General features: G+C 45.7%; 2 protein-coding genes across 2 annotated transcripts in view; both read right to left on the minus strand.

Annotated features, from left to right (window-relative positions):
* The window catches only part of odad3 (outer dynein arm docking complex subunit 3), a 10,268-nt gene extending 6,169 nt beyond the window's left edge, over positions 1 to 4,099 (minus strand). The window contains 8 exon segments of the mRNA XM_056459251.1: positions 712 to 857; positions 1,051 to 1,071; positions 1,073 to 1,144; positions 1,146 to 1,172; positions 1,174 to 1,233; positions 3,224 to 3,301; positions 3,405 to 3,517; positions 3,870 to 4,099. Coding sequence (XP_056315226.1) covers positions 712 to 857; positions 1,051 to 1,071; positions 1,073 to 1,144; positions 1,146 to 1,172; positions 1,174 to 1,233; positions 3,224 to 3,301; positions 3,405 to 3,517; positions 3,870 to 3,957 — 605 coding nt within the window. The 5' untranslated portion in view covers positions 3,958 to 4,099.
* Positions 4,100 to 4,108: 9 nt separating this feature from the next.
* slc44a2 (solute carrier family 44 member 2) overlaps positions 4,109 to 12,524 on the minus strand; it is a 52,536-nt gene continuing 44,120 nt past the window's right edge. The window contains exon 22 of the mRNA XM_056459486.1: positions 4,109 to 5,039. Within this exon, the coding sequence (XP_056315461.1) occupies positions 4,897 to 5,039 (143 nt within the window). The 3' untranslated portion in view covers positions 4,109 to 4,896. The remainder of the gene's footprint in view (positions 5,040 to 12,524) is intronic.

Raw genomic sequence — 12,524 nt, forward strand, 5'->3', positions numbered from 1 at the left:
CTCTTCCGGAAGAAACAAATCATAAATAATGCTCATTTACTATACCATACACTACCTTTCAAAAGAGTGGGGTCTCTTTCTAATCATAAAAATGCTTATCAAATCTTTAGCAGCCATTACTCCAAATCACTTTAATATACAGATTTGGTTTTAATATCAATGATGAAAACAGACTTTAAAGGTTTTTTAAGGTTCTGTGAAATTAAAATAAATTTTTTTAGATGTTAGTATTAGTTTTGTTAGTTTTTAGCATAACTATAAGCTAGTCTGCTACAAAACAGTGACACAATTCGCATTTAGAAGATATAAAACTGGAATAAACATCTAAAGTTTGCAGTTTGTCACTTCTGCCTAAATAGATCGTTTTTTTTCACGTCACCTCATACATCAGTTTCTCATCAAATTTTGACCGATCAAACGCTCTTTAGTATCTGACATGCCCCGCCCCTTTCAAGACGCTTCTCATTTAATATGCTTGAGCTCAACCACCCTTGCTGTTTTTCAAGGGGAGGAGCTACTCTATGTCCAGCCCTCTCTTCATTTGTGAAATACTTCAAACATCGAATAACAATCCACATTTCAAAGCACTTCACGGGACCTTTAAAATTTTTGCGACCCATTGTTTCAATATTCTTTGATGAATATTATGGCAGTTAATTGGGTTCAGTTGTGGCCTAGAAAAATTGTGTATTTGCACAGTTTATTATACACAGCTCAGTGGATTTACTGTGTGTATATGAATCTCCTCTGATACCTGCAGATGTTTCCTTCAGTTTCAGGTATCCTCGCATTAGGTGCTCCGCTTCATGGCATTTCAGTTGCGTTTTCTCCAAACGGTTCTCCAGAATACGCAATTTCTATACAAAGAATATATACACAAGTTCATTAATTTACTTGCTTAAATACAGTGTAACAGTATATTTAGCTGTATTAATTGTGACATAAGAGATTCAAATATACATTTAGGAAGATTAGATGAGAATCTAAAAGGCAGAGACTATTTTTTGATCTATCGGTTCATCCGAAATGCCCAGAAAAAAGTTCTACTACCTTTTCCTCGTCCTCTTGTTTTCTGGGTGTCAGGCAGAGGGCTTCTGTTGTGTGGCTTCATGCTCTGGTACTGCAGCTTCAGGTCCTCTAAACGCTTGCCTCTGTTTCTGAGTGATGTGTTTTCATAGCGTTCAACTTCTTCATTTTATCACGCACCTGCTTCTCCAGCACTGTCCGAGCTGCCTGCGTGACAAAAAATGTCTGTCAAATGCAATTTAAATCCAGGTGATTCTGTAATCACAGACAGTTTGCTTTATTACTGCCAGAAACTAAGAGTATAAATGATTAGTGATTAACTGAAATAAAGGTAGTGTTGAAAAACATCAACAAGTAAATTTTAGATGTAAAGTATTTGTCATAGTTGTGTTTACATACAATATTTATCATTTCAAAGCAGATTTACAAAAGATGCATGTTATTAGATTACAATCAAAATCAGAAAATCAGTTTGGGTGTTGTGTATAGGGTGGACAATATGCACTCACTGGCCACTTTAATAGGTACACCTTACTAGTACTGGGTTGGACCCGCTTTTGCCTTCAGAACTGCCTTAATCCTTCATGGCATAGATTCAACAAGGTACTGGAACTATTCCTCAGAGATTTTGGTCAATAATAACATGATAGCATCACGCAGTTGCTTCAGATTTGTCGGCTGCACATCCATGATGCGAATGTCCTGTTCCACACATCCAAAAGGTGCTCTGTTGGATTGAAATCTGGTGACTATGGAGGCCATTTGAGTACAGTGAACTCATTGTCATGTTCAAAAAACCAGTCTGAGATGATTCACAATTTATGACAGTGCGTTATCCTGCTGGAAGTAGCCATCAGAAGATGGGTACATTGTGGTCATAAAGTGATGGACATGGTCAGCAACAATACTCAAGTAGGCTGTGGCATTGACACAATGCTCAGTTGGTATTAATGGGCCCATAGTGTGCCAAGAAAATATCCCCCACACCATTACACCACCACCACCAGCCTGAACCATTGATACAAAGCAGGATGGATACATATTTCCTGATGGTGACGGCAAATTCTGACCCTACCATCTGAACATCGCAGTGGAAATCGACACTCAACGTTTTTCCAATCTTCTACAGTCCAATTTTGGTAAGTCTGTTTGAATTGTAGCCTCAGTTTCATGTTCTTAGCTGACAGAAGTGGCACCCGGTGTGGTCTTCTGCTGCAGCCCATCCGCCTCAAGGTTGGACGTGCTGTGCATTCAGAGATGCTTTTCTGCATACCTCGGTTGTAACGAGTGGTTATTTGAGTTACTGTTGCCTTTCAATCAGCTTGAACCAGTATGGCCATTCTCCTCTGGCATCAACAAGGCATTTGCGCCCACAGAACTGCTGCTCACTGGATATTTTCTTTTTTGGACCACTCTCTGTAAACCCTAGAGGTGGTTGTGCGTGAAAATACTCAGACAAGACTGTTTGGCACCAACAACCATGCCACGTTCAAAGTCACTTAAATCACCTTTCTACCCCATTCTGATGCTGGGTTTGAACAGCAGCAGATTGTCTTGACCATGTCTACATGCCTAAATGCATTGAGTTGCTGCCGTGTGATTGGCTGAATAGAAATTTGCGTTAATGAGCAGTTGGACAGGTGTACCTAATAAAGTGGCCGGTGAGTGTATATGCATAGTTAACCTTCAGTTATAAAATATATAGTGTACATTTAAAAAAAGGTGATGTTGTCCAGGGCCAGACAGAATCTGCAGACCTGTTTAGTGCAGATTTATTTAAAAATCTGAATGATTTTGAGTGTCTAACTAAAAACATGACCCACTTTCAAGTTTCCCATATAATATATCAATAAAACACTGAAAATAATACTTGACAAACTGTATAGTAAATAAACCATATAAACAACTGCAGTACTTAAAAAAAAGTCAGTAAATAAATATAAAAATGAAAAAAAAAGTATTTATGTAAATGTGAGTATATATATATATATATATATATATATATATACTATATATATTATATATATATATATATATAATATATATATATATATACACACACATAAATAAATGAATAAATAAATAGACCCAAAATCAGAGGCTAAAAACTCTGCATATCTCAGATTCCATGTGGGTCTACTACTGATGTCTGTGTATAATACTTTTCAATCACGTGATCTGATCATTACAATAATACCTTCACAGGCATGTTCCTGAATGATGCTTTCTCCACACCATGGCCTTGAAAAACATCCTTGACAACTTGTTCATCGCTCTGTACACCATGAAACACACACACACACACACGTCAAACCATATCGTTAAACTAAAACGTTACTTCAAAACATACTTTTTAAAAAAGAATACTAATGTCTGACCTCGGCCAGTTTCTTGTGCAGGTTTTTGTTTTCTTGTCTCAGCTGCAGTATGTTCTCCCTGTTCTTTTTAATGGCAGACTGTGAGCTTTCGAAATACGCACTTCTGTCTCCCTCTAGTTGACATAATAATTCATTAGCAATGTAAAAGTGTAAAAAGCTAGTGTAATGCCATGCAGTATTTAAATAACATTACAGTTTAACGTTTTATTGAGCTCATTGACTGTGATTTGAAATGGATATGCTTGTTTTAAACAGCAAACTAACGTTAACGGTACAGCAGCCAGTTTGCTTTTTAGCAACAGGCGGGCTTTTTGTCACATATTACGTTATCACATTGAAATCCTCGAGAACAAATAGCTAAAACAACAATAAAACGACAGAAAGTCAATAATACACTACCTCCTGAATATTCATGATGTTTTTAATTCAACAGTTTCGGTGTTTCAGCGAAATATGAAAACTTACCAAGAAGCTGGATTTTTCTTTGGAGCTCCGAAATTTTGTCATGAATAGGGACCTTAAGGCCCTCAGAGACCGACGTGCCGGGCATCATTTATGAATATTTTGAGGTTTAAAGTCGAAATTTCGTCTCCTCTGCAGCCGTGCCACAACCGTATCGTTTGCGTCTTTAACTGGTTGCCAAGCAACTCAACCAAGTTGACTCATGAATATTAAGTTACGTGCCTTAAAGCAATACCACGTGCTTGACCTGGTTAATATTTATTTCTCCTCAGAACACATCACAGAATTATTTACACTTAATATAACGGCCCCGCTACACAGTGTATTAACACTTAGGAAACATCAAAAACATATCAAAAACATAAAAAAAGTTGTCATTACTGTGAAAAAAAAACCACAGTATCAAACAGAAACACTGTCAGTAGAATAAAATAATTCAGTAACATTAATACAGTCCATACATTAATATAGTCATGTCTATATCATACTATATACATATTATAACACCAAATACACAAAAAAGTTATTACTCTGCTGAAAAAAATAGCTTAAACCAGCCAAAGCTAGTTGGCTGGTTTTACCTGGTCGACCAGCCTGGTTTTAGAGGGGTTTTGGTAATTTCCAGCCTGGTCTTAGCTGGTCAGGCTGGGAAATGACCAGCCAAAACCAGCTAGGTCCAGTTTAAACCAGGCTGGTCAAGCTGGTTTTAGCTGGTCATTTCCCAGCCTGACCAGTTAAGACCAGGCTGGAAATAGCTGGAAACCAGCCTGGAATGGCCAAACCCCTCTAAAACCAGCCAACCAGCCTAGGCTGGTTTATGCTGTTTTTTTCAGCAGGGTTAAGCAAGAAAATAAACAAACGTTTAACACTTGGCTAATGATGTAGCATGCTGGTGCCTAAGCCATAAAAAAAGAGCGCAAGTCTCTCAGGTCTCTCTCTTATTTTTTGTCCAGAATGCCTACAATTCTGTTTGTTTACTCCACTAGATTTCAGCTCCTCATTAGTCTCAATTCATTTCACCCCCATATCCCTAACTTTCAGCCGTCTTGGGAGCCACTTTGAATACGCGGGAGACTCCAGGAGATTGATTTGACTTCTTGAGGGTGGCCATCATTCTTTCTGGCATGAAGTACGGTCTGTCCACTGTGCCATCGTTGCGTTCAAGATCCTCCACTGTTGAAAAAGTTTGGGTTAAAACAACCAATAGCATAATATAATCTGTCAAAAATAACAGAAGCTGCACCTTTAGAGCAAGAAATCCCTGAGATGTCAACATAGAGAGAGTTCAGTTTATTAAAGCGCTGGGAGATCACATTAACAACATGCAAAGATTGAGAAAAGCACAGAGGTAGAAAAAGAGGCAATAGAGCGGCAAACAGCGACAAATATCAGGCATTGAAAAGTTGCAATCTGTCGATACAATAGCCAATCACAGCAGACCAAAATATATGGGCAACAGCTTTTTCTTTCTTTGATTGCTCTGTTTTAAGGTTGCCATATTTTCCATATCACATTAGGCATAAATTTAACACAGCAAGTTTTACAAAATGGCATTGGTCTTGGCTGGTATCACTGTAAACAGATGTGGGGTTTTTGTTGTTTTTGTTGCTGCTGTAAACATAGCGATACTGCAAACTTTTTTGCATTCTTCAATATGCTTAAGACATTGATAAGTAACAATAATTAGGCACAAGTCGAGCACCTACATTACACTTCTACAAGTCCTTAGTTTAAAAACGTTCCACATAAAACACACAAACACGGTCACATTCTACAAGTGCTATGTAGGCATATCTAATAGGGTTTTAGGTCCACGTAACCAACTGTCGTCCATTTAATAAGCTTTTACTTTAAAGTCCGTGTGAACCGGAAGTTGCTAAGACTTTTATTTCAGTATGTTGATGTACTTTCAACTGAAACTGGATATTGAGTAGAGGGCAGGTCTTTCGTTTGCGAATCCTTTGTAGAAAACCAATGGTAAGAGGGGCGTGGTTAAGAATATTGCTATGGAGTACCTATAGAAGCCATTAAGTTGACGTCAACAGAAGGACCGCCACTCCAAACATGGAAGCAAACGGTCAGACTTTGAAGATTACTAAAACAAACATTTTTTCAGTGGATTAAGTTGCGCAAATTAATCATTCGCCTCAAGAAAAACTGTGAGCTAGCAAAATAAACATTGTACATTTTGATTTCAAGCAGACTTAAATCAAAATAAAGCTTTTTAGATGTTAGTATCAGTATGTCAGTCTTAAGGATATCTATAAGCTAGTGTGCTCCAAAGCATTGACAAAATTGCATTTAGAAGATATAAACATCCAAAGCTTATCACTTACGCATAAATGAATCAATTATTTCTTTGACATCACCACATACTTTAGTTTCTCACCAAATCTTGACCAATCAAATGCTGTCTAGTATCTACATGTCCCACCCCCTTCAAGACACTTCTCATTTGCTTTTCATTTGATGCTCTTGATCTCAGCCACTCTCACTGGCTTATCTGTGATAAAAACGAAACACTATTGGCTGCTTTTTAAAAAGGGGAGGGGCTACCCAATGCCCTGCCCTCTCTTCATGAAATATTTTGTTTTGCGCATCCTTCTCTCGTAGAAAACCAATGTTAAAAGGGACGGGGTTAAGAATATCGCTATGCAGTTGCTATGAAAGCCATTAAGTTGACGTCAACAGAAGGATCGCCACTCCAAACATTGAAGCAAACGGTCAGCCTTTGATTGAAGATTACTAAAACAAGAATTTTTTTTAGTTCAGTGGATTAACTTGCACAATTTAATTATTCACCTTAAAAAAAACAATGTGAGCTAGCAAAATAAACAGTAAATTAGAATTTCACGCAAAATGAGGTCTAAACAGCTGCGATTCTATTAAAAACGAAGAAGTTCCGTCTTTTTCTTGATGGTTTCACTTTTATGTATAACTTTAGCATTCATGTAGCTGCTTTTGTTGCAGAGACAGAACATATAATGGATATTGTAAAAACATCGATGAAAAGATATGGACGAACACTTTCGCATACCGAGATGCACATTCGAGTTTGTGCTGCAGCTTGTGAGATACTTTTTAAAACGGAAGACTACCGGTGTTACTAAAACAAACTTTTTTCAGTGGATTATCTTGCACAAATTATTCACCTTAAGAATAAGCATCATTTGATATATCTCTAAGCTAGTGTGCTCCAAAACAGTGTCAAATTTTCATTCAGAAAATTTGGATAAAACATCCAAAGCTTGTCACTTCCGCCTAAAATGGATTAACAATTTTTTTTAACATCAGCTCATACTTCAGTTTCCAACACAGGCTCATTGTGAATACCTACTCCCGTATACATTTCTGGAGAGCGCAAATTATGTAGCCAGAGATACATATGACTGCATTTCATCTTTAAAACGAATGCTACGGGTCGGTATGATGCCGCACGGTTTCTGTTTCTATTCACGCTACAGGCTGACCGCGTACCTCAGTGTAAAAGACTTTTCTGTTCTTACCAGTTTGGCCAGTGGCTTGCCAGGTACGTGAGCGGACTTAGGAGGTGGATTTGAGTCTGGTGAAGAACGGTTCCAGAATGCAGGTAAAACAATAACAAAAGGCAAAAAATATAATAAACAAGTAAATACCACGGTGAAAACGTGGTAAGTTCGGAAAGGTTGGTTCCCCTTCGGATGGGGAACTCCAATGCTATGTGGAAACTTCCACTATGGGGATTTCGTCAGAATCCAATCATCTGAAAGAGTATAAAAACGGGCCAATGAAATGCCAATGAGTTGGCAGCGTCAGCGTGCACAGCTGGCGTCAATGACAATCAGTCATGCTATAAAGACGCAGCCAGTGCCATGCTCGACATCCTTTCGCTTTCAGAGCCTTTCACGAAGCTTCTGAGAGAGTCTTTGAGGGTATCTCCAACCTGTGTCTACAGAGAGAGATCGAGAAGCAGCTTCTCCCGGTCCAGAGCGCGTATACGCAGTGGCAGATGGTCGAGCTGGGTATTTCTCCCTTGCCTGGCGTCCTTTGGGTCCGGTCCTCCAAGAGCGGTTTGTATATAGGAAAAAAGCTTTCCTAAAAGAGCAACACGGTCGTGCAGCGCGTCTTTTTCAAGACGTCACTCCGACCGTGCGTTTCTGGATGCGGTGGTTTCCTATCCCCGGATGATGGGCACGAGCACAGCGTTTCATGTCTGGGGGTCCAGCATGTTAATGCGGTGCTCGCGGGCAGTGCATGCCATCACTGATGTCATGTCTGTTGCGCAGTTAAGATCGCGGCTCGCTCTTGCAAAAGAGCCACCCACCCCAGTTGTCCCCCGCACTGCGGTTGGCACTCGGGCAGATCTGAGGGTTTCAGTGAGAGTAAATCCGCCGCCCCCGGGCCGTGGACCTCTCGCTCCTCCACGCGCTCCATCCAAGCTTCAGGTGAAGAGAAGCGCTCCGTCCTTGGATGGTCGCTCTCTCACCTGATGACACCGGGGGTCAGATGTCCATCGCTGCATCGGAGGATGGGCTGTCATTGTCTGATGAGGATGCGAGCCCGCTCGCTCCCTCCCTCCGGGGTGGAGAGCGCGGCGTTAGCATCTAAAAAGCAGACGTGATGGCCGTGCTTTCTCGGGCTGCTTCGGCCGTGGGTCTGGTGATGGTTTATCCCCCAGCCCCGCGGCCGGACCGACTAGATGGGTGTATGTGGAGGATATAAGGAGGCAAGACCTTCAAAGCCTCCCGTCCCCTTCTTCCCGGAAGTGCACAGTAAACTCACGCTGTCCTGAGGGCACTTTTTTCTGCCCGATCAGCGTGCGCTTCCATCCTCACCATCCTTGGAGGTTGGGCTGTCAAGGTCTGACGAGGATTCGAACCCGCTCGCTCCCTCCGGGACTTTGAGCGCGGCGTCGAATCCAGAAGCAGACTTTGCGGCTGTGCTTCCCCAGGCTGCTTCGGCCGTGGCTCTGGAGATGGTTTATCCCCCAGCTCCGCGGCCGGACCGATTAGAGGGGTGTGATGTGGAGGATGAAGGCGAGACCTTCTAAGCCTCCCCATCCCCTTCTTCCTGGATGGGCACAGTAGGCTCACGCAGTGTGCTGCGTGCGCCTTCCCCTCACCATGCACGCTATGGCCACCTACCAGCGCTACCAAGCGCAGGCGCTGGCCCGGCTGCGCGAGGATGGTTCTGACCCAGGACTGAGCATGCGCTCCGCACCGCAACCGACTATGCTCTTACAAAAAAAAAAAAAAAAAAAAAAAAAAAAAAAAAAAAAAAAAAAAAAAAAAAAAAAAAAAAAAAAACGCCATCAAAATCCTCAGTGAAAGAGCACTTTTCCCCTCCTCCGGATGTGACAGCCCGAACACTGCCAGTCTGGGACGCTATGCCTTCCAGCTCGCAGGATCGGTGCATTTCGCCAATGGCTCATGGAGCACGAGAGAACGGTCTCCTTTCTCTCCACTCCCAGCCCCTCTCCTGGAGTTTGAGTGCGAGACGAGAACATCTCCTCTCCTGCTCTCCTGTGGGACCCCAGCGCTCCCCGGATGAGCCCACTCACTCCACGCTGCCCCGCCGCTGGCACGTCAGCGATCGTGCGGGTGGGACCATTTGCGGGGGCTCTGCCTGCCTGGTTAGCGCGGGCCAGCCCATCGCAATGGCTCATCCATACGACCAGACTCGGCTATGCGATTCAGTTCGCTAAACGGCCTCCCAGGTTCACGGGCGACCAGGGTCAGTCCTGCGTCCGCCCCTGTCTTGCGAGAGGAGATTGCTGTCCTCCTGGCGAAGGATGCAATCGAGCCGGCCCTCCAGCCGAGATGGAGCGCGGGTTTTACAGCCCGCACTTCATCGTGCCCCAAAAAAAAAAAAAAAAAAAAAAAAAAAAAAAAAAAAAAAAAAGCGGTGGGCTATGGCTAATCCTATATCTGCACATTTTGAACCGCTGCCTTCACAGGCTGCGCTTCGGAATGCTTACGCAGATGCGCATCACGCGATGCGTTCGTCCTCAGGATTGGTTTGCAGCAATAGATCTGAAGGACGCGTATTTTCATATCTCCACACTTCCACGCCACCGGCAGTTTCTGCGGTTTGCGTTTGAAGGTCGAGCGTGGCAATACACGGTCCTCCCCTTCGGGCTCTCTCTGTCTCCGCGAGTTTTCACCAAGCTCGCGGGGGGTGCCCTCGCGCCCCTTCGGCTCGCCGGCATCCGCACGCTCAATTATTTCGATGACTGGCTGATTTTTAGCCCACTCTCGGGAGCAATTGATTATGCACAGAGACAAGGTGCTCCGGCACCTCCGCCCGTTGGGGTTTCAGGTCAACCGAGAAAAGAGCAAGCTCGCCCCCGTGCAGAGCATCTCCTTTCTCGGGGTGGAGCTGGACTCGATCACTATGGAGGCGCGCCTCTCACGAGAGCGCGCCGAGGTAATGCTGAACTGTCTGAGAGAGTTCGACAGGAAAAAAAGTGGTCCCCCTGAAATTATTTCAGAGGCTCCTGGGGCATATGGCATCCGTAGCCGCGGCCACGCCGCTCGGATTGCTCCATATGAGACCACTACAGCATTGGCTTCACGATCGGGTCCCCAGACGCGCATGGCACGCGGGCCCACACCGAGTGACTGTCACTGCGCTGTGTCACCGCACCCGCACCCCCTGGAAAGGACCCCTCCTTCCTACGGGCCAGTGTGCCCCTAGGTCAGGCGTCCAGGCAGGCTGTCGTTTCGGCAGATGCCTCCAGTATGGGGTGGGGGGGCCGTGTGTAGCGGGCATGCTGCTGCGGACCTGTGGAGGGGAACCCAGCTGCATTGGCATATCAACTGCCTAGAGCTGTTGGCAGTGTTTCTCGCTCTGCGCCGCTTTTTACCGGTGCTGAGGGGGCAACACGTGCTGGTCAGGACGGACAGCATGGCCGCGGTAGCGTATTCCATCCGGATGGGGGGTATACGCTCCCGCTGCATGTCTCAGCTCGCTCGCCGTCTGCTCCTCTGGAGTCATACGCGGCTGAAGTCGCTGCTTGCTATTCACACCCCGGATGGGCTCAACCGTGCGGCCAACAGGCTCTCACGGCAGCTCCTTCCCCGGGAGAATGGCGACTCCACCCCGAGTCATGCGTAAGTATGCACTCCCCCCAGTGAGCCTACTCGCGCAGTTTCTGTGCAAGGTCAGGGAGGACGAGGGGCAGGTCTTGCTAGTTGCGCCCCTGGCCCAACCGGACCTGGATATCAGAACTCTCCCTCCTCGCGACGCCCCCCCTGGCGAGTCCCTTTGAGAGAGGACCTACTCTCTCAGGGACAGGGCACCATCTGGCACCCTCGCTTAGTTCTGTGGAACCTCCACGTGGGGTCCATAAGACGCGACGAGGAAGACTTAGGTAACCTACCGGTGGCGGTGGTTAATACCATCACTCAGGCTAGTGCACCCTCTACGAGGCATGCCTACGCCCTGGAGTGGAGTCTATTCACTGAGTGGTGCGCTTCTCGCCGAGAAGACCCCCGATCTTGCCAGATCAGTGTTGTGCTTTCTTTCCTTCAGGACAGGTGGAGCGAAGGCTGTCGCGCTCCACACTGAGGGTTTACGTGGCCACCATCTCCGCTCATCAGGATGCGTGGATGGCGGCACCGTGGGGAGGCATAACCTCATCATCCAGTTCCTCAGAGGTGCGAGGCGGATGTTTTCCCCCGCCCCCCTCTCATACCCTCTTGAGATCTCGCGGTAGTGCTACGAGCCTACGTGGGGATCCCTTCGAACCACTCGACTCAGTATCCTTGAGATTTCTGTCCTTGAAGACAGCTCTGCTGGTCGTGTTGGCATCGGTTAAGAGGGTTAGGTACCTGGAGGCATTTTCGGTCAGTGACTCGTGCCTAGAATTCGGGCCGGCCTACTCTCACGTTGTCCTGAGACCCCGGCCCGGCTATGTGCCCAAGGTTCCTACCACGCCGTTTAACAATCAGGTAGTGAGCCTGCAAGCGCTGCCCGCGGAGGAGGCAGACCCAGCCCTTTCATTGTTGTGTCCTGTTCGCGCTTTGCGAATATATGTGGACCACACTCAGAGCCTTAGATCCTCTGACCAGCTCTTTGTCCATTACAGTGGTCGGCAGATGGGAAGTGCCGTATCTAAACAGAGGTTGGCCCACTGGGTAGTGGATGCCATCTCCCTCGCCTTTGGGCCAGGGTGAGCCGTGTCCCCCGGGGGTGAGAGCGCACTCCATTACGGAGCATCGCATCCTCCTGGGCGTTAGCACGCGGCGCCTCTCTGACAGACATTTGTAGAGCTACGGGTTGGGTGACACCCAATACATTTGCAAGGTTACAATCTGCGAGTGGAGCCGGTTTCCTCAAGGGTATTAGGCAACCCTTGGTGATTGAGGAAACGATTCGGTTGAGGTGTCGAAACACGCTTGCTGCGCCACTCTCCCTAACCCGGAGATACGTGCGCTTTTTCAGCTTTGTCAGTTTAGTTCCCCATTTCTTTGGCGAACCCTGCAGAGTTCCTCCGAGGCCCCCAGCACCTGACTCAGCGGAGGAGTCAGGTGTTGGCCCGTTACGTTGTCGGCATGCCCGCTGGTCAGCCCGCGTTCTGGGTATAGGTGCCTGCTATGTGTGATCCCCGCTGGCGATCCCATACGTTCACACAGCCACGGTATAGTCCCCCCCTTCTAGGGCAGGCTCGTGTCTTCC

The sequence above is a fragment of the Danio aesculapii genome, chromosome 6 (genome assembly GCF_903798145.1).
Source record: "Danio aesculapii chromosome 6, fDanAes4.1, whole genome shotgun sequence".
NCBI lineage: Eukaryota > Metazoa > Chordata > Actinopteri > Cypriniformes > Danionidae > Danio > Danio aesculapii.